Raw genomic sequence first — 22382 nt, forward strand, 5'->3', positions numbered from 1 at the left:
ATCGTCCTGTAAAAACTTGATGTGATCGTGTTAACAGTCCTTCTGTGTGCGTGGAAGTGTGGTCGGCCTTTCTAAGCAGGTTGTTAAACAACCACTGATTGCCTTGCATGTACCCAATTGGAGTTTGCTTAAATGGCTGCTATTGACCAGTGTAAATGCACCCTTTACTCAGGAAATCCATGCTTTTCCATTGTCTGTCTCTGCATTCAATCCCTTTGCCTCTGACTGATGTGGATGACGTCCCCTATGTCATCCACATCCAGGTAGTTTTTAACGCACCATGAACACTGTAAAAAAACAAAATCCCCAAAACAATGGCTGAGCTTTTTAACATTTCCCCACACTTTGAATTTTTCTTTCCACTAGATTGTATAGTGAAAAAAAAGTGTCCTTCAAAACTAAATCTCTTCCTGCAAGAAAACATGGCTACATCAACAAAAAAAATAACTTGGTGCTCTTGGAATAAGGGGAGGAAAATATAAGCACAAATATTAAAATGGTCTGCAGCAGGAACAGGTTTACCCTTGACGTACTGGTACGTCATATGCCGGCTCCTTGACTTTGATGTGGACTTGCACACCAAGCCCGCATCTTTACCAGCACATGACAGCTGATTTAAGTAGCCATTGTGTGCCTCTAACAGCCGTGGGTGGAGCGCAGTTCTGCCCTTTGCCTTTAACTTGTTAAATCACGCTGTTAATCTCTGACAGAGGCATTTAACACACACAGTACAGGCAGGGGGCGCATCATTCGACATACCCATTGGTGCGCCTGTGACGTCAATCTGGGGTGTCAGTGGGCTGCAATGACAGCCGAGGGTCTGCTCAAGACCCCTGTACCTGTCATTACAATCCTCCTGTAAAAGCCAGTCTGTAGCTGGTGTTCATGAAAGATCGTGATTTTCTCTGTACATAGCAATGCTGATCCACTTCTATGTGTAGCACAAACAATCAGATAATCATAGCTTCAAATCCCCAAGGGGACTATTAAATACATTAAAAAGAACAAATGTTCTTCACCCCACCCTGAAGGTGTTCTATATACCGAAACGTGCGTTGAGTCACGAGGATAAAACACTGGGTGACGTGGATAAGGTACCTTTACAACTATATGTGCACTTGCTCATGTAAGCCTTATTATGGTATGTGCCACTGATGGCCTTGTGGGACAAACTACATATGATTTTGGGCTACTGAGTTCAACTTTATTTCATCTATATAGTTGCATGATCATATGGGTTGGCTACTTGTGGAACACTAGACACTGAGCTGATGTGATTAATCACACATTGTTGGCTAACCAATAGAATGTCTTTTATGATGTAGACTGCAGCTAGATATATGTGTGGACACACTTACATGGTGTATTACATATTGTCACATCCATACTATTATTTCTACCTGATCCATGTGTTTTTCCTTTTCTTGTTTTAAGCTCATTCTGTTACCTCATTTGATTGATATTGTGTAAGAATATTCCTTCTGTGCTGGTGCTAAATAGCACGGCTTCTTTTAATACTGTGTGTCTTTTTTTGACTAATAAATATTGTAATTTGCTGCTACTTGGCGATATTGACTCGTTTTTTGGTTCTGTGTCGGCTAATTCATTGAGTCTCTTTTGCGAATTATGTGTACGATAGTTAAGAAAGCCCTTGTTTCCTAAACATATAGCTAAGTGGGGTTCAAAGGGAGGGGACTAACATGAAGGACAGGCAAGCATGAAGGGTGGGGGGAGGATCTCAAGGTGGGTCGTTAGATGAGTCTAAACTCAGTACGATGAATTGTGACGAGTCAGGAGCATGAAGACAAAGTGATGGTGTGGTTGGCATATTCCGCCCAGGGAAGCCAGATTTTCTCAAATTTACTGACTTTATCCATAAGTTTACAGCCAGAAAGACTATGATGATCCTATCAAAGTATTACAAAAGGATAATTTCACATACTTCTCATGTAGCCTATAGAGAACATTGAAGGAGTTAACAATCCATGGTATATATAGAAAATATCTTCATTAGCTAAATTGTTACAACCACTTCATATAACAGAATACAGGCAACATAGACTAACAAAGGTAAAGAGTCGGCTCGTTACAACCCACACCAATAATAGTAGGCAGTGACACCACTACTATCCAACTATAAAGATTTAAATAGAAACGGAAGCATATAGAAGGGCAATCGTTAGTGTCCTACCCAAAACCAACATGGATTCATCAACAGAAATACAGTATTATCACATTTCATCATATATAAAATAGATATTCTGATATAGCAAAAAGTTGATGAATAGTCAGGTAATGTAAGTCTGATACTGTAATTACATATCAGCAAGCACATTTACTGCTATGTACCCACTCATGCCCTCGTACGAAAACTTGCTTAGTACCAGATCAGGGACATTTTACCTGAGGCCATGGTGTCACCAGGTGTGGTGTTGGAGCTGCCAATCTCCGTTACACCCCAACGCGTTTCACCGCAACAGCAGTTTCATCAGGAGGTAAACTTGCTTCTAGGGTTGTGAATATGTGCCATTTTGATTGATGTCACCTGTACTTGCCCTGTAATACCACCTCGCTGATGCTTGTGTTTGGCACGCCCCCGCCATGTTGCCACGTTACTGCCGGGCCTGCGCTTAGTGTCAGCGGATCGTGGGCGGATCAGCTGACCCGTTCCGTTACCTTGGAGACGCTAAACACTGTGTGAACACCTCCCCGCAGCGATCGAGGCAGCGCATGCGCAGTGCGTGCCATCAAGTGTCAGAACGCTGAGGGCAGAATCATACTAAGCTTAAATGGAACGTCCCCAGCACTTTAGAAAGGGGGGTGAATTACCTCTGCGATATTTACATAGTTAAATGGGACATATGTATTATCTCAAAAGAATAAATAGGAGCCTATGCATAATTGTCCATACCTTTGTCATCTACATGCTCACCATTCTACTAATCACGGATTGCACTAATGTGATATACTAATAGGTATTTACACCAGATGAAATCGCTCTATTTAGTAACTATACATGCATAGCTAGTACACCTTTACAGTGGCACTTATGTAATAACTAGATGGAGGCCTGATGCTATGGCATCGGGAGGGCGGTAATGTCACGATGGGGGCAGGCTTTGCAGCGTTGAGAATTTCTACCCCCTATGTGCTCACCCACCTATCCACTCTTTCCCCCATGTGCTGACTTCTCCCGTCTGTGCTCTCTTCTTTGACCTGTCTACCCCATGTGCTATCCCCCTTGTCTGCTCTCTTTCCTTCCTGTGCTGTGTTCTCCCCTCATGTGCTGTCCCGTTTGATTTGTCTCCCCCCTGTGTTCTTTCTCTCTCCCCCATCTGCTGTCTTCTCCTCTCATGTGATCTCTTCTTTGACCTGTGTACCCCATGTGCTCTCCCCCTTGTCTGCTCTCTCTCTCTCCACTCCTGTGCGGTTTCCATATTGAGACACCAATCACTTGGGTGTCCCAATATGGCGGTCAACAAACTTCCGCCGCTTGGAATTCTGGGATTCGGACACATCTGGACAGAACAGGATGTGAAGACATTACACTGTAAGTATATTATAGATTAGTACCAGTAGTCCACATAATAACCATAACCTACTATTATTGGTGTGGGTTGTAAAGGGCTGCCTCTGTACCTTTTTGTTAGCTTTATCCGTAAGTATGGCTATTCGTTTTTTTGTTAAACATATACCAAAAAAGGCGTCTCTTGACAGATTAAGCCAAAGCAATAGTTTGCTTAGCCACTAGAAATATGAATCAAATGAGAATTTAGGTTTGTTTAGGGGTATAAGGGATACGTTTGTTAAGTAGGGCTTCCCGAGGCTTTTTTTTTTTTTTTTTAAGGTTAGCGTTTGTGACTGAGCAAGTAAGGTAATATACCCTAATCCAAAATCTACCCACTATGGGGCATAACCACCAAATGTGGTACAGATCACCGGTAGAATTAACCCCTAAAACAATTGGGAGAGTAGTTAGGAACTGCCTTGGCAACTCCAGCTGGAGTGCCGGTATCCGACAACCAACGAGAGGTAGAAGTTAAATTCCACCTGTGTGAGGTGTAATTGATGTGGGAATAGAGAAGTGAAAGAAGTGAAGTGGTGCCTAGAGCATGTTGATTTTGGCCGCATCTTTGTTCAAAAGGAGTGAACGTATAAGGCGAGGTGGAGTTTCTCAGAAGTGTGGTAATAAAATTCTTAAGTTGTAAATAACTAAATATTTCTTTAGGAGAAAGTTTGTATTTCTTTTGGAGGGCTGGGAATGGGATGATACCATTAACATTAAATAGGTGGTGGTCTCTTGTGATCCCTTCTGTGACCCATAAGTGAAGTTTCAAGGGAGACTTATTTAGTGGGGGGAACTGTGAGTTGCCCCAAAGCGGGGAGAGGCAAGAAGGGAGAGATTGGATTCGAGGAATATTTCAGGGAGTCGCATATTTTGAGGGAGTTTGATAGGATTTGTAATTTGTTTGTGTTGTGTCGGGAGGATCCATAGAAAAGCGTCAAGGGTAACTGGGTGGCACTCGAAAGCTTCCAAAGAAATAGGCATGGTATAGCCTTAGTTTGGGTAACTTCGCTGCATGGTAATACTTAGAAGGATTAGGGACTCTCAAACCTCCTTTTAGGCAGTGTCTATAAAGAGTTGCTCCATTGACTCTAGGAAGACCACCTTTCCAAACAAAAGTGTTAACTAGACGTTGTGCTATTTTGAGGTAGCATGATAGAACAGGGATAAGCAATACTCGGAATAAATAGTGTTCTGGAGAGAATAGTCATCTTAAGTGCGCCTGTATTCGACCCAGCCAAAGAAAGATGCAGCTTCACCCAGGTCTGAAGTTTCAAACTAAGTTTGGGCAGTATTTGAGGATAATTAGCTGAGTAAAGGGACTCAAGTTAGCTGTTAAATTTACTCCTATGTATTCATAGTGGTTAGTGACCCATTGAAAGGGGAAATCTTATTTGAGCTGTGAGATAATAGTGGCGGGAAGGAATATATTCATGGCGTACCATTTTGATTTATCTGTAGGGTGGAACTGTGTTCAAATATGTTAAGGGAATGGAGTAGGGTAGGCAAAGAAGGTTGTGGGACAGTTAAAAGTAATAAGTTGTCTGCAAACATAAGTTTATGGTGAACTGACGCAATTTCTATGCCTTGAATATTTGGGTTGCGATGAAGGTTAATTGCTAATGGTTCAATTGTGAGAAGAAATAGTGGTGATAAGGGGGCATACATTGTTTGTAGTGGTGCAGAAGATGAGAAACCCTCAGAATATTATCTGACACTTGTCTGAGGTAAAAAAAACAAACCTGATCTTTGTGTATGAGATCCCAGAACTGAGGCGCTGAGAGAGAATTTTTGAGTAATAATGACAATGTATTTTTATGTAAAAACAAAAATAAAGTACACAAATTTGGTTTTGTCGCGTCCGGAACGACATGATCTATAAAACAGTCACACTAGTTAACCCCTTCAGTGAACACCGTAAAAAATAAACGTTATCGTCGAATAAAAAGTGGAAGAAAACGCAATCAAAAAGATGAATGTAAATAAAAATAGTATTTCTGAAAACTCCATTTTGTCCCTCAAAAAAAAAAAAGCCACCATACAGCTCCATCAGTAGAAAGATAAGTTATAGCTCTCAGAATAAAGCGATGCAGAAATATATTTTTTTCTATAAAATTGTTTTTATTGTATAAAAGCGACAAAGCAAAAAAAATTATAAATCGCTGTAATTGTACTGACTCGAAGAATAAAGATGTCTTTATCACTTTTACCATATGGTGAATGGGGAAAAAAATCCTGAATTGATGGTTTTTGTTCATTCTGCCAAAAATCGGAATAAAAAGCGATTTTTTTTTTATTGGTACCAATAAAGACTTGTCCTGCAAAAAACAAGTCCTCACTTGACTGTTGGCAAAAATATGGAAAAAATTATAGCTCTCAAAATATGAAAAAAAGTCTTAGTGTGTGACAGCAGCCAAACCCAAAAAAAGCTATAAATCTGGTATCGCTGTAATCTCACCGACCCATTGAACAAAGTCGTCAAATCACTTACAACGCAAGAGTTACGGTGTGAAAAATAAATAAAACCAATTCTTCATCTGCTGTTGATTTTGTTCATTCTGCCTCCCATAGATCACAGTAAGGCTCAGCTCACATTTATCCTGTGTTGAGCGCTTACATCAGGGTTTCTGTGTAAGGCTGTGTTCACACGATGCGTATTTCATGCGTTTCCGCGGCGTTTTTGCAGTTGCGTAAATGCCGCGGAAACGCATGAAAAACGCATGGTAGAAGGGAAGCAATGTTCCCCAATGGAAATCTGCATGTGCTGTGCCCATGATGCGGATTTTTCCGCAGCGTTAACGCTGCGGTCAAAAATCCGCAGCATGTCAATCAATTTTGCGGAAACGCGGCGATTTCGCCGCCATTGACTTGCATTAGAACGCGCCAATTCCGCAAGACAGCATTTGTACTTGCGTAATTGGTGCGTTCTAATGTGCGGATGGTACCCGGGTGTGGAGGAGAGTCTCATCCACATCCAGGTACCATTAAAAAAGCTGTAAAAGAAGAATAAAATAAAAAATAAATGTATTCTTACCATCTGTCGGCCCGCACAGCGCTCCCGCTTGGTTCCCGGCACTTGCAGTGAGTTGTAGGACCTGCGGTGACGTCAGAGTCATGTGACGGGTCACGTGACGCTGACGTCGGCAGGTCTTTCAATTCAAAGTTGCCGGCGAGGGAGAACAGATTGAGCGGGACACCGGGGGCCATCGGAGGTAAGTATATACACTCTCTCGGTTCACACTGTATAAATCCATGCTGTTTGCATGGATTTATATAGTGTGACCTAGTTATCAAGCACTTTCCAGGTGATGCTAACATCGCCTGGAAAGCGCTTGTCAATCTGCATGCGGAAACGCATGTGAATCTGCATGTGGATCCGCATGTATTCTGCAGGAAAAACGCATGCACAATCTGCATGCGTTTTTTCTGCCAGGGAGATGCAGAAATTTTCTGCTTCATTTCTGCATCGTGTGCACATACCCTAAATCTCTCAAATAAGTGATTCAGACATTGAGCCCTGGCAGAAGATTAAAATCAAGGCCACAGTAAGAGGAATTAAAATTACCCCATGGTGGGGTGCAATTATATAGTGCTGAGCAGCCCGCCTAATCTAATAGCATGGGCCTCACTAATAAGCTATAAGCCAGACACTGTGCACTACCTCTGTGTGACCAGCGCCATTTACAAGCTTTTTTTTTTTTTTTTTGTGTGTGTGTGCAATCTCAATACTATGCAGTCAACCCCCTCAATGGTTGTGAGTGGTTGTCTCATGAGTGTTTTGTACCTGTTTTGCGGCCATCTTTATTATATGGGTTTGCTGCATTCTAATAGTGCATTAGTTCTGAGACCTGGGTAGGTAAACACTGCTGCCCCTTTTTGCTATGTTGATAACCCTGGTGGAAGATTCCCTATAATGAGGCAGATGGAGATACTGTGAAGGCCGTCTGGCCTATGATTCGGTGGTGTCTGTCTTTTTTTGGCGCGCATAAAAGCATAGTCAGTCACAGTTTTGTGCACTTCTGAAAAGGACATCACTGAGCAGAGGCCATTTAGAGTCCAGAGTAACTCTGCTGCCTCATTATAGTAAATGGATCCCTCGGGGGTTTCATCTGAATTGTGGTTTTCAGAGATTTAGATGGAAACCCTGGTGTAAGTGGTCAGTGTAGAGCACGGGATAAATGTGATGTCAAACGTTATGTAAAATGTTCCCAATAAAAGCTTCAACTGTATTGCATCTAAAATACCAATACAGTTGCAAGTGCGATGCCGGGAGGTGGGGGGGGGGGGGGCGCAGTGTTGGTGTCACGGGCCAAATATAATCACCCTGTACTCCAGAGTTTGCCATGTATGGTGTAGATCATTCACTGTGCACTGAAGCCTTTCGCCTATCAGGCAGTATAATGAATTGGGTTTATTTTTTCCAGGCTTATCAGAAGAGCTAAAAGGTTTATTACTGAACACACATCTGCGACAGCTGCTTGTGACACTTGACCAGACTGAAAATAAAGATGAAGCATTAAAAAAGTATATGCAAGAGCCCTTGTTTGTGGAGTTCGCTGACAAGTGTCTGTCCGTTGTTGTAGAGGAAAAGGAAAACCTTTTCTCAAAGTGATGTTGCTGTTTATGAGATGTATTTTTGTACAGATTTTTTTTTAGTAGTGTGAAGACTTATTTAATAAACATTGAATCTGCAAATTGACTAAAAACATGCAAATTTTTTGTTTGACACTTGAGCGTGAAATTTACTACCGATGGGGGGGGGGGGGTGGACGTTCTGGTCTTATGTTCTGTTGAGGTTGGTTAGGTTTGGCTGCTTTCTTTATTTTAACCCCTTAACGACTGCCGATACGCATTAAAACGGCAGCTGCTAAAAGGCCTTATTCACTCATCGCACTTTTAAAACTGGAATAAGGGTATAGTGCCCCCCAAGAGTTCTAAAACCTCCAGGGTTTCAGCTACCGGGGGTAGCGGAGACCTGGAGAACATGATCGGGACACGGTTTTCCAGTACCCGATAACGTGATCGCCGCTGATGACCGCGATCACGAAAAAAAATGGTGTCCGCTATTAAAATAATTTCTCTCTCTTCTGACGTGATATACATGTCGGAGGAGAGAGAAAAATTATGTTCCCCAAGCCACCCCCACCCGGGGACTTACTGCTCCATCCTCTAGCCGTTGGCATCATCTTCCTGAAAAATGGTGGGCGCATACGCTGGCAACAGCAGGGAAATTTCCTATTGGTTCCTGACTTAGGGTCTATCCCAGTGATCTTATCACAATGATCAAAAGTCAATAATTAGTAAATCATCCCCACACCCGCGTGTCATCCCTGTAGTAAGATTATTTTTTATTCCATTTTATAATTTTTATTTATTTCATTCTTTACAATTGGGGTTGGGGTTAGGGTTGGGGTTGGGGCTAGGCATGGGGTTAAAGTTGGGGCTAGGCTTGGGGATAGTGTTTGGGCTTGCGGTTATGGTTGGCACTAGGCTGGGGGTTAAGGTTGGGGTTAGGGATTGGGGTTGAAGGTTGGGCCTTGGGGGTTGAAAGTTGGGCCTTGGTGTCAAGGTTAGGGCGCAGAGTGATCGATTTCAAGTGTTTTTCTGTTAATGTTGATGATTATGGTTTACAGCCAATGAAAACACAAAAGTCATTATCTCAGTAAATTAGAATACTTTATAACAACAGCTTGAAAAATGTTTTTAAAATCCGAATTGTTGGCCTACTGAAATGTATGTTCAGTAAATCACTCAATACTTAATCGGGGCTCCTTTTACATCAATTACTGCATCAATGTAGCGTGGCATGGAGGTGATCAGCCTGTGGCACTGCTGAGGTGTTATGGAAGCCCAGGTTGCTTTGATAGCAGCCTTCAGCTCACCTGCATTTTTTTTTAACAAGGTATTCGGACTTTTGGCAGTGTGGACAGGTGCCAAGTCCTGCTGGAGATTGCAATATCCATCTCCAAAAAGCTTGTCGGCAGAGGGAAGCATGAAGAGCTCTAAAATTTCCTGGTAGACAGCTGCGCTGGCTTTGGTCTTGATAAAAACACTGTGGACCTACACCAGCAGATGACATGGCTCCCCAAACCATCACTGATTGTGGAAACTTCACACTAGACCTCAAGCAGCTTGGATTGTGGCCTCTCCACTCTTCCTCCAGACTCTGGGACCTTGATTTCCAAATGAAATGCATAATGTACTTTAATCTGAAAACAACACCTTGGACAACAATCAGTCCAGGTCTTTTTCTCCTTGGCCCAGGTAGGACGCTTCTGGCATTGTCTATTGGTCATGAGTGGCTTGACACAAGGAATGCGACATTTGTAGCCCATGTCCTGGATACGTCTGTGTGTGGTGGCTCTTGAAGCAATGACTCCAGTAGCAGTCCGCTCCTTGTGAATCTCCCCCAAAAATTTGAATGGCCTTTTCTTAATCCTTTCAAGGCTGCGGTTATCACGGTTGCTTGTGCACCTTTTTCTACCACACTTTTTCCTTCCACTCAACTTTACATTAATATGCTTGGATACAGCACTCTGTAAACAGCCAGCATCTTTAGCAATGACCTTTCATGGCTTATCCTCCTTGTGGAGTGTGTCAATGACTGCCTTCTGGACATCTGTCAAGTCAGCAGTCTTCCCCATGATTGTGGAACCTACTGAAACAGACTAAGGGACCTTTTTAACCCCTTCCCGACATGCGCCGTACATGTACTGCTCTGCGGGAGTTGCGTTCCCGCAAAGAGCAGTATATGTACGGCGCAGTGATCGGACGGACTCACGATGAGCGCCGCGATCACATGCGGGTGTCAGCTCTGTGTGAGAGCTGTCACCCCCCCCATCCCCAGCACCACCCATGATCAGTGTTAGCACCGATCACGGGCGTTTAACCCCTGTGATGTCGCTGTCAATAGTGACAGCGACATCGCAGAGGGAGTGAGCTCCCTCTGTGATCCCATCAACACAACGCGATGTGATCGCGTTGTGTTGATGGTCTCCATGGTGACCCCCGGTCTCCATGGTGACCCCCGGTCCCAAGATGGCCACGGGGTCCTTCAGGGTCATGCAGGAAGGTGGCCTGTTAGCGCCTGCTCAGAGAGCAGAAGCTGAGACGCCTCCTTCCTGCCTGTCATACGCTGATCTCATGCTCTGCAGTGCAGATGCACTGCAGATCAGCGATCTGCCAGTTTGATGATAATGTCCCACCCTGGGACAATGTAAAAAAGTAATAAAATATTTAATAAAAATTATAAAAATATATTTAAAAAAAATATCACAAAAAAAGAAATTAATCCAATATAATGTATTTATCTGTGTAAAAACAAAACAAAATAAAAGTACCCATATTTGGTAGCGCCGTGTCCTTAACGACCCGACCTATAAAACTGTCCCACTAGTTAACCCCTTCAGTGAACACACTAAAAAAAAAAAGTGAAAAACAAGGCAAAAAAGGATGCTTTATCATCATACCGCCAAGCAAAAAGTGGAAAACGCGATCAAAAAGACGCCTGTAAATAAATGTTACCACTGAAAATGCCATCTTGTTCCGCAAAAAACAAGCTGCCATACAGCTCAGTCTGCAGAAAAATAAAGTTACAGCTCTCAGAATAAAACTATGCCAAAATATTTATTTCCAGTACGTCCCCATGACAGCACCGTAGGAGGTTAAAAGCCCTCCCATCCCCAACCTCCTCAGTGTTTTTCCTGTCCCTACACAGGACAGAGAGTGCAGGAGGAGCGCTGGTACAGGAGCACTGAAGAAAAAGTTTTTACCTCTGGGGATCGGGGGGGCCGTGGCTCTCTCCTTCCCGCCATCAAGCAGGTCCTGGGCCGACACTCCCTGCCGGGAGTCCCTCAGCCCTCCGGTGTGCTGGAGCCTCCGGGTGCCGCTTCCCCATCGCCGGGGCTCTCTGCATCCTGCTCTGGGCGGGTCTGGCTTCTCCCGGCTCCAGGACCGCCTGGCGTCGAAACCGGAAGTCCGGAGATGACGACTTCCGGTGGTGGTCGCTCGGGAAATTCAAACCGCGGTTAGACCAGACGCCAGGGAGCAGGAGAAAATGACTGGACGACCAGGTAAGGGATAAGAAGGGGGGCTGGGGAGCAGCATAGGCAGGTTTACAGCTTTGGCACCCCTGGCAGTACAATGGCTAACGTGTCACACCCTGATACCCACCCTGGATCGTCCCAGAGTCATGTAAGTGTACCATTACCCTTTTTTATATGGCTAATGGGACCTACGCTTACCAGGCCCTCCATATATATATTTTATAGGATGTCCCTGGGCAGTTACCACTTCCTTCTGAAAAAAAGAAGGATATGGGGAAAAAGGCCACAGTAAAATCCAAGAGGTGCCTGGATTGTAACATCAAACTTCCCGACTCGTATACAAAGCGTCTATGTGCTGAATGTAGAGCCTCCATGCTAAAGGAGGAGCACGGGCTTTATTAAATGAAATGCGCAGTATAATTAAAGAAGTAGTTCAGGCTTCTATCACGTCTCTACAGCCCCCAGGTTCAGGAGTCCAGGAAGTTCCGGGACCCAAAAGACCCAGAGAGGATATAGCACCATCTTCTGAGGGTGAAATCGACCCATCTGGCGACTCTGACAGTGAAACCATTAGTCTACCTCAGGGCGGGGAACGGAAAAGATATATGTTCCACTCAGATGGTATGGATATTCTTCTACGAGCCGTCAGAAAGACGATGCAAGTAGAGGAGACGGAGAAGAGCAGTAATATTCAGGATGAAATGTTTGGTGGTCTTAAAACCCAGAAATCCATGGTTTTTCCTGTTAATGCTCATGTGACGGACATGATACTGGAGTAATGGGAAGATGCAGAGAAGAGACTCTCTATACCATGAGACTTCCGCGCCCGACTATCTTTTGACCCAGAGGACACTGTTCCTAAAATTGACGTCCCAGTGGCTAAAGTGGTCAAGAAAACTTCTATCCCCTTTGAGGACTCATCAGGACTTAAAGAACCTATGGATAGGAAGGCGGACGGACTTTTGAAAAAAGCCTGGGAATCTTCGGTGGCAATCATTAAATCTAATATCGCTGCTACATCTATTGCCAGATCCATGAGAATCTGGCTAGAAGAGTTAGAGAGTCACCTACGGGATGGCACACCGAGGGAAACTCTCCTTCAATCATTGCCCCTGTTAAAGATGGCAACAATTTTTTTGCCCGACGCTTCGGCGGAATCGGTCAGATTTGCGGCCAGAAATAATGTGCTTTCTAACTCGGCCCGTAGAGCTGTTTGGTTAAAAACATGGTCTGGAGATACAGCTTCTAAGAACAAGCTGTGCTCTATTCCATTTTCAGGGCTCACAGTATTCGGACCTGTACTAGATGACATTCTAGAAAAAGCGTCCGATAGAAAGAAGGGCTTCCCCGAGGAGAAAAAGAAGGAGCAGCCCTTTCGTAAACCCTTCCCCTCCCGTAAATATAACACTCAGAAAAAAAGGGGGGTCCACAAGCTGGAGTTTTAATAAGGGGAACAAAGATAGGAAATACCAGCCCAGTACTAGCTCCTGTCCAAAACGACAATGACTATGTCAGAGTGGGGGGGCGATTAAAGTTTTTCATAAACAGTTGGCATCGGGTCACTCAAAATCCCTGGATACTAACAACTATAGCACAGGGTTACAGGATAGAATTTTCTCAATATCCCCCGCAAAAATTCCGCCTGACAAAGGGTTCCCCGTCCTCTCTTTCCCGTCTACGGGCAGACATAGAGAAGCTTCTACATCAGAGGGTTATTGTGCCAGTTCCGGAACACGAACAACATCAGGGCCATTACTTCTCTCTGTATTCAATTAAAAAAAACATCAGGGGAGTTCCGTACAATAATCAACTTGAAACCCCTAAACCGGTGGGTCCGTTACAAAAAATTCCACATGGAATCAGTAAGATCAGCCATTCCTCTAATAGACACAGATGCGGTAATGTGCACCCTGGACCTCAGAGATGCATACTACCACCTGCCAATACATTCCTCAAGTCAGCAATATTTGAGGTTTGCACTACCATCAGGCAGTCAGATTCTACACTACCAGTTCCGATGTCTTCCCTTTGGCCTGTCATCTGCTCCCAGAATCTTTACGAAGATCATGGCAGAGGTGGTGGCCTATATACGACTCAGGGATATTACCATCATTCCGTACTTGGACGACTTCCTGGTGGTGGCAGGATCTCCTCTAGGTATGACGCAACATCTCAAAGTTGTCCTATGGACATTTACCAACTTGGGTTTGATTGTGAACAAAGGAAAATCCAATCTTATCCCCAGTACTTCACACATCTTCCTGGGAGTCCAGCTCGATTCCCGAAGGCGAATGTCTTATCTCCCGGAAGACAAAATGCTCTCAATTCCACAAAGGTTTCGTTCCTTTTCAAGAGAGAAGAAACCTTCAATTCAAAAGGCAATGAGTATTTTGGGAATTATGATATCATGCATCACCTGCGTCAGATGGAACCAGTTCCATTCCAGGTCTCTACAGAAATGCATCCTGGAAGTGACAGACGGACATCAAAATTACCTAGACAGGAGGATGTCTTTGTCCAGCGACGCCCAGGACTCCCTACACTGGTGGCTCGACCAGAAGAATCTACAGACGGTAGTGCAGTGGATTCTGGAACCTTGTCTTTTAGTGACCACGGACGCAAGTCTCTCAGGATGGGGAGCTCGAGTGGGAGATTCTTATCTCCAAGGAACATGGTCCACAGAAATTCAGACCCGATCATCAAATTTTCGGGAACTACAGGCGATCTTGGAAGCCCTACAGAGAAGCCGGGCTGTCTTAAGAGACAGACATGTAAAAATCCTGTCGGACAACATTACGGCAGTCTCCTTCATCAGACATCAGGGCGGACCAAGACATCCACTTCTCCAGTCCCTGACCAAAAGGATATTCTTAGGGATAGAGAAAATAGTGAGCTCCATTTCAGCAGTTCACCTTCGGGGATCTGACAATCAGGAGGCAGATTATCTCAGCAGGCGTCAGATGAAGGCTTCAGAATGGAAACTGAAAGAAGGTATTCCAGCAACTAACTCCTAGATGGGGTCAGCCGCACCTAGACCTTTTTGCATCCAGAACGAATGCAAAGACAACATCTTTCTTCTCTCTCGACCCAGGAGATCATCCTCTGGCAGTGGATGCTCTCTCACAATATTGGAGAGAAGGCCTAACATATGCCTTCCCACCTGCCCTTCTAATTCCGAGAATGCTGCGGAAAATTCAGGAAGATCGGGCGACAGTCATAGCAATTGTCCCGTTCTGGCCAAGGAGGAGTTGGTTCTCCCTTCTACGTCATCTAGCGTTGGAAGACTCAATCATTTTATCATTTCAGGAGGAGCTTCTGACGCAAGGTCCACTGTTGCATCGGAATCTTCAGCAACTCCAGCTCTCAGCCTGGCTTCTGAAGGGGAGATCCTGAAGAATAAGGGCTTATCCACCAGAGTGATCCAGACTATGCAGGCTAGTAGAAAACCTGTAACTCAGGCCATATATAAAAAAGTCTGGAAGACCTTTTGTCAGTTCCACAGGACGTTAGACACCTCTCAGCCAGACATCCCTGCGATCCTTGATTTCTTGCAGGCAGGATTTGGCGCAGGTCTTAGACCAAGTACCTTGAAGGTGCAGATTGCGGCACTAGGTGCTTTCTTCGACAGATCATTGTCCGCGCATCCCTGGATAATCAGGTTTGTCAAGGCAATCCAGAGACTTAGGCCTACCCAGAGAATTTCTTCCCCTCCGTGGAATCTGAATCTTGTCCTGAGAGTCCTTTGTAAGCCTGCCTTGGAACAGTTAATGAATTGGGAATAAAGAACTTGACTCTGAAAACAGTCTTCTTGGTGGCAATCACCACGGCTAAACGGTTGGGTGAAATCCAGGCTCTATCTATTGTCGAGCCTTGTATGCAGATTCGGGATGATTGCATCATTCTGAAGCTGGATCCAAGTTTCTCCCCGAAGGTGGTGTCATCAATGACCTTAAACCAAGAAGTGGTTCTTCCATCATTCTGCGAAAACCCTAGGAATCAGAGGGAGGAAGAGTTCCACCATCTCGATGTCCGCAGAGCAGTGTTGGCCTATTTGGAATCCACTCGGAACTGGAGATTAGACTCTAATCTTTTTATACAGTTTTGCTGTGTGCCCACGTAGCGTTTTTCAAGCGTTTATGCTGCGGAATTTCCGCAGCGGAAACGCTTGAAAAACGCTAGGTAATCCGCACCCCATGGTCCCCAAGGGGATTCCGCATGTTCTATGCACATGCTGCGGATTTTTCCGCAGCGTTTATGCTACGTACAAAAATCCGCAGCATGTCATTTAATTTTGCGGAAGTGCAGCGGAACTCCCGCCATTGACTTGCATTGAGACGCACAGAAACCGCGACTGTACATTTGTACAAGCGGCTTCTATGCGTCTCTATGTGCGGATGGTACCCAGTTCTGGAGGAGAGGAGACTCTCATCCAGACCTGGGTACCATTGTACCTGTAAAAAAAGTATAAAATAACAAATAAAGTTTATACTCACCTGTCCGGCGGCTTCTCTCTGAATGCCGGCATCGCTTGAGGACCTGCGGTGACGTCACAGTCATGTGACCGCAGGCCCTTCACCGCTCTGTCTCGCGATATGCCGGCAGCCGGGAACCAGACAGGAAGCAGCGCTGCAGCCACGCCGGGGCCTCGGGGGTGAGTATAGCTTTATTTGTTTTAATTTTTACGGTTCACACTGTATAAATCCATGCTGTTTGCATGGATTTATACAGTGTGACCTAGTTGTCAAGCACTTTCCAAGTGATGCTATCGCCTGGAAAGCGCTTGTCAATCTGCATGCGGAAACGCATGTGAACCCGCATGTGGATCCGCATGTATTCTGCAGGAAAAACGCATGCACAATCTGCATGCGTTTTTTTCTGCCAGGGAGATGCAGAAATGCTGCAGAAATTTTCTGCTTCATTTCTGCATCGTGTGCACATACCCTTTGGGGGGGAAAATAGAGGCAGGAAGGCTTCAAAACCATCCTTAGCTAGATGGGTTACATCCATGATTAATCTAGCATATCTTTCAGAAAGACAGCCTCCCCCTGAAACTATCAAAGCCCATTCCACCAGAGCAATTTCCACCTCATGGGCAACTAGAGCAGGGGCTACCATTGAACAGATATGTACCGCAGCCACATGGTCAGGACAGACTACTTTCTGCAAACACTACAAGCTAGATGTTCTCTCACAGCAGAGATCTGCGTTTGGTAGGAAGGTACTTCATGCAGTTATCCCACCCTAAGCTATGAGTTCTTGGGTATACTCCTATGGTGCTGTCATGGGGACGTACTGGAAAACCGGAATTAGTCTTACCGGTAATGATGTTTCCAGGAGTCCACATGACAGCACCCTTATTTCCCCTCCCTATATTGCTACTGTATGTGATTCTAACATATGTCTAAGCAAGTCTAAAAATAAAAATAAAATTTTGTTGTACCCAGCCAATGTGGTTCTTGGAAAATCACTGAGGAGGTTGGGGATGGGAGGGCTTTTAACCTCTTGTGCTTCCTGTCCCTACACAGGATATGGGATTACTCCTCCTACGGTGCTGTCATGTGGACTCCTGGAAACATCATTACCGGTAAGACTAATTCCGTTTTTTTTCTATAAAATATTTTGTGCAAAAGCGCCAAAACACAAAAAAAAACTATATTAATGTGGTATTGCTGTAATCGCACATACCCAAAGAATAAATATGCCCTATCAATTTTACCACATGCGGAACGGCATAAAAAAATCCCTAAAAAAACAATTCCTGAGTTGCTGGATTTTGTTAACTTGCCTCCCAAAAAAAGCTATAGAAAGCGATCAAAAAGTGGCACGTGCCCGAAAATGGTACCAATAAATATGTCAACTCATCCCGCATAAAACAAGCCCTTACCTGACTCTGCCAAAATATAGAAAAATTATAACTCTCAAAATAGGGCAATGCAAAAACTTGTTTTTACAATAAAAAAAGCATCTTTTAGTGTGTGACAGCAGCCAATCATAAAAACCCGATATAAATCTTGTATCGCTGTAATCGCACCGACCCGAATACTAAAGTTGTATAATCACTTATACCACACGAGGAAAGGCGTAAAAAATAAAACCAATTCTTCACATGCTGTTGACTAATTCTTTGTGCCTCCCAAAAGATTGCAGTAAGGCTTGGCTCACATATAACAGGCGCTCTGCGCGGAGCGCTTACACCGGGGTTTCCGTGTAAACCTCTGAAATATGTGATAAAGACGGAACCCCCGGCGGAAGATTCCCTGTAATGAGTCAGATGGAGGCACTGTGGACGCCGTAGGACCTGTGATCCCACGGTGTCCGTCTTTTTATTGGGCGTGCATAAAAGTGCCGTCGGCCACAGTTCTGTGCACTTCTGAAAAGAAGGACGACACTGAACAGAGGTCAAACGGAGTCCAGACTAACTCTGCTGCCTCATTATAGTGAAGGATCTCTTGGGGATTTCATCTAAATCACCTCACTCGGCGATTTAGATGGAAACCACGATATAAGTGCTCAGCGTAGAGCGCAGGAAAAACATGATCCAAAATGTTGTGTAAAATGTTCCCAATAAAAGCTTCAACTCCTTTCACAAAAAAGCCCCCACTCAGGTCCGTCATCTGTTAATAATATAGGGGCTTCCACATTAATGGTAGCACAAAGGCTCTGGAAAAACTAAATGGCTCCTCACCCTCCAAAAGAAATCCAGCGAATTCTGCGCTCCCAAATCCAAATGTCCCCCTCCATTCTGAGCTCCAGTGTGTGTCTAAACCACAGTTAACGTCCACATGATTGGCATTCCTGTAGCAATGAGAGCCTGCCTAATTTATGGGTGCATGTCTCCAGAAGAACGAGCTGGGCATAATGTACTGGTCACTACAGTGCCAGTTTGCAATCTTCACTTAGCAACATCCACTGCTGCTTGTTTCTGGAAAACACCAATAGAGTCAAAATCGTCAATACACCTGTAGATACCTTCACAAAGGGGTATAATTTCCAAAATCGCGTCACTTGAGGGGGATTCTGCTCTTCTAGCACGTAGGGTCTCTGTATATGGAGTCCGCAAACTATTCTAGGAAAATCTGCGCTCCGTCTCTCCCGACTCTCACAGTGTGGCTAAGCAGTACTGTACAGCCACATATGGGGTATTTCTACATTCAGCAGAAATTGTGGACAAATTTTGGTGCCATTTTTACCCATTTCCCAGTGTGAAAATGTAAAATCTGAGTAAACAAAATTTTTGTGGTAAAAATGTGATTATTTATCGGTCGACCATGACAGAACCACGAGAGAGGTGATCCGCCCACCAAGGCCAGGAAACCTACAGGCTTAAAAAGGGTGGCCCTCTCTTCTCTCCTCAGATTGGCTTCCTGTCCTTGATGGAGGGAACCTCTGATAGGCTTACCTGTGAAGATGTCCGGAAGAAACGTGCTGTCGAGCTGCGCCCCTGTCTGGGATCAGCGGCTCCAGTAACGTCCTGTGCCCTGGGCTGTGGGAGCTGCGCCCCTGTCTGGTGTGGCAGCTCCAGCCAGATGGATCGTGATGACGGAGGCTGCGCCCCTATCTGGGGACGGCAGCCCCAACTTGAGGTGGGCACAGCATTGGGGGGCTGCTCCCCTGTCTGGGGTTGGCAGCCCCAGACCTGCGCGCAGGATGCTGGGGGAGCGGCACCCCGGCCGGGGTAGGGCCGCCCCTAGCAGCAGGTGAACGCTAGCTGGAGCAGGCAGCTGGACGGGGAAAGCGCCTATTACAGGAGCGGTGCCTGTATGATCAGCGCCGCTGGATGCGGCGGCGCTGCTTGCTTCTGGTCTTTGACTAGGCTAGGGCGGGGCCTGATGCCGGGTGGTCATGTGACCAGACAGGAAGTCCGGTCCACATGCATGCAGACGCCGCGTGAGCGCTGCATTCTCCCCTCCAACCAGCAGATGGCGATGTAATAATAAAAAAAAAATAGGGGAAATTAAAGGGAAGTAGATGCTCCTATTTAAGCGTCCAGATATCGCTGCTCTAGGCTTCCCAGCTACTTCAGAACTCTTTTGTTAATAGGTTCTGAAGACGAGCAGCAGCAAATCCAGCGGCCGCCACTTTCTCCATCTCAGCGGTCGTCTGGGGAGCCCCAGGAGACACGACGCCCTCGAGTCACCAGCAATTCTCAAACTGCAGGTAGACTAACCCTGTCTCGCCATCATGGCTCTAACAAGACGGACGAATTTGCAGCCCCTAGGGACGATCCCCGGCTGAGAAAGGTTCTCCAGCTAAACCGGTACTGACTATTTGAGCTCTGTGCAAGTGATCTTCGAGAAAGTTCACTTAGGTAATAAGGTGTCCCTTCTTCTTATCCGTTTAGGGGAAGAAGTGTACCTCCAAAACCAAACACAAGCAATGTGCGTTATGCGAGGCCCTATTGGCGGACTCATATTCCAAAAGACTGTGCCAGTCCTGCATAAACCAAACTTTATCGGATGAGACCCCTAGTTTCGCCTCAGGCTTAAAAACCCTAGTTAAATCAGAGGTGAGCAAACTCCTCTCTAAAAAGTCTAATAGGAAGGAAGCTAACCATGAGGTTTCCCCAACTCCTGATTATTCCCTATCATCGGCCGAGGTGGTGGACTCTGATGATTCATCTTCTTCATCTTCCTGATCCTCGGATAGTGGTTCATGCCAGCACTGCTTTCCATTAAATGAAGTTGACGGGTTGGTTAAAGCAGTCCGCTCAACCGTGGGCATTACGGACCTCAGACCAGAGAAGTCAGTCCAAGACGTCATGTTCAGATGACTGGGGCAGAGGAAGAGAAAATGTTTCCTGTTTAATGATAAACTTCAGGGTCTAATCCATAGAAACTGGCAAAAGCCGGAAAGAAAGGGTTCTCTCCCCTTATTCTTTAAAAGAAAGTACCCCTTTGAGGACTCGGCCTCCTCCCCCTGAGAGAAGGCTCCCAAACTAGATGCAGCCATAACTAAAGCTTCTAAAAAGTCATCTCTCCCCTTTGATGATATGGGGGCCCTTAAAGATCCTCTGGACAGAAAAGCGGATGTGTTTCTCAAAGGCACCTGGGAGACAACCGCTGGGGCTTTAAAACCGGCAATTGCTGCGACTTGCACAGCTAGGTCTTTGATGATATGGCGAGATCAGCTGGAATCGCATTTAGAAAACAACACATCCAGGAAAGAGATCTTGTCTAGTATCCCACTCATGCACGGGGCAGCAGCCTTCCTAGCGGATGCTTCCGCGGACTCTGTTAAGTTAGCTGCTAGATCGGCCGCCATGTCTAATGCAGCCCCCAGGGCTCTGTAGCTCAAGTGTTGGCCGGGTGACATCCAGGTTAGAACTAGACTGTGCTATACCTTGCGAAGGGGAACATCTCTTCAGTCCAGTCCTGGATGAAATCCTAGACAAAGCAAGCGACAGGAAGAAAAGTTTCCATAGCCTGTCCATGCCTGACTATATAAGCGCTCTTTTCGCAGGAGATTTGTGCGCAAAAGGCTACAGAGAGACCAGGATAAATGGGAAGACTGTAAACCAAAAGGTAGAGGTCTTCTGTTCAGTACGTCTTCTTCCACTCGGGAGCCCCAGAAATCAGTCAATGACTCGTAGCCCAGGTAGGGGGTAGGCTGACGGGCTTCTTACCTGCCTGGACAAAGATTTCAGCCAGTAACTGGATCCTTAATTTGATAGGTTCGGGTCTGAAATTCCAATTCCAAGCCATTCCTCGTGGAAGGTTTATCTTGACCCCGGTCCGTTTCTCTATATCAGAACAACTCGCTCTTCAGGAAGAAGTACTGGAACTTGTTCAAAAAGCAGTCCTGGTGGAGGTCCCAGCGTCCGAAAGGGGGTTGGGATTTTACTCCCCTCTCTTTCTGGTCTCTGAGCTGGACGGTTCTTTCAGGTGTATTATACATTTAAAAGCCCTGAATAAATTCCTGATAGTCCCCACCTTCAAAATGGAATCGATAAGGTCAACAATAAAATTGCTGTTTCCAGATTGTTACATGGTAGTTTTGGATTTGAAAGACGCCTATTACCATGTATCTATCCATTCTGATTATCAGAAATATCTTAGAGTGGCCATGGTTATAGATGGGGTCATCAAGCACTTTCAATATAGGGCCCTACCGTTCGGTTTAACCATAGCCCCCCCGGGTATTTACCAAAATCGTCGCAGAGGTAATGGCTCATGTTAGAGAGCATGACATATTAATTATCCCTTATCTGGATGATTTCCTGATAGTTGGTTACTCGGCCCTTCAATGTAGTAAGCATCTAAAAATAGTGATCTCCATCTTAGAAAATCTGGGCTGTGTCCTCAATTTAAATAAATCTAGGTTAATGGCCACAAAAGTTCATAAATTCTTAGGAGTTATGCTGGATTCAGATTCTCAGACATGTTACCTCCCTGAAGCCAAAAAACTAAGGATCAGGGATCAAGTAAGAAGGGCAGTGTCAAACCCAGTCATGTCCCTGAGAGCTGCGATGTCCCTGTTAGGTACCCTGACATCTTGCCTTCCCGGGGTTCTGTGGGCTCAATATCACACCAGGGTTTTACAATGGGATGTACAGCATAATGAAGTTATGTTGAAGGGGCGCTTGGACGAGAGGTTTTCCTTGTCTCCCCGGTCAGTTGAATCCTTACAGTGGTGGGATAATGAAGTGAACTTATCCAGAGGGGTCCCCTGGGTTTTTAGAATAACCCGAACAATTACTACCGATGCCAGTTCCAGTGGGTGAGGGGCCCATCTGGGAGATATGGTAACCCAGGGGTCATGGTCTAATTCGGAAA

General features: G+C 45.2%; 1 protein-coding gene across 2 annotated transcripts in view; it reads left to right on the forward strand.

The window, feature by feature from the left end:
- ZNHIT3 (zinc finger HIT-type containing 3) overlaps positions 1–8271 on the forward strand; it is a 21746-nt gene extending 13475 nt beyond the window's left edge. For both annotated transcript variants that reach the window (XM_073666529.1, XM_073666530.1), the window contains one exon: positions 7990–8271. In XM_073666529.1, coding sequence (XP_073522630.1) covers positions 7990–8177 — 188 coding nt within the window. In that variant the 3' untranslated portion in view covers positions 8178–8271. The remainder of the gene's footprint in view (positions 1–7989) is intronic.
- The last annotated feature ends 14111 nt before the right edge of the window (positions 8272–22382 follow it).

This window comes from Phyllobates terribilis, unplaced genomic scaffold (genome assembly GCF_046119375.1).
Source record: "Phyllobates terribilis strain yellow unplaced genomic scaffold, ASM4611937v1 Scaffold_2__4_contigs__length_985480577, whole genome shotgun sequence".
NCBI lineage: Eukaryota > Metazoa > Chordata > Amphibia > Anura > Dendrobatidae > Phyllobates > Phyllobates terribilis.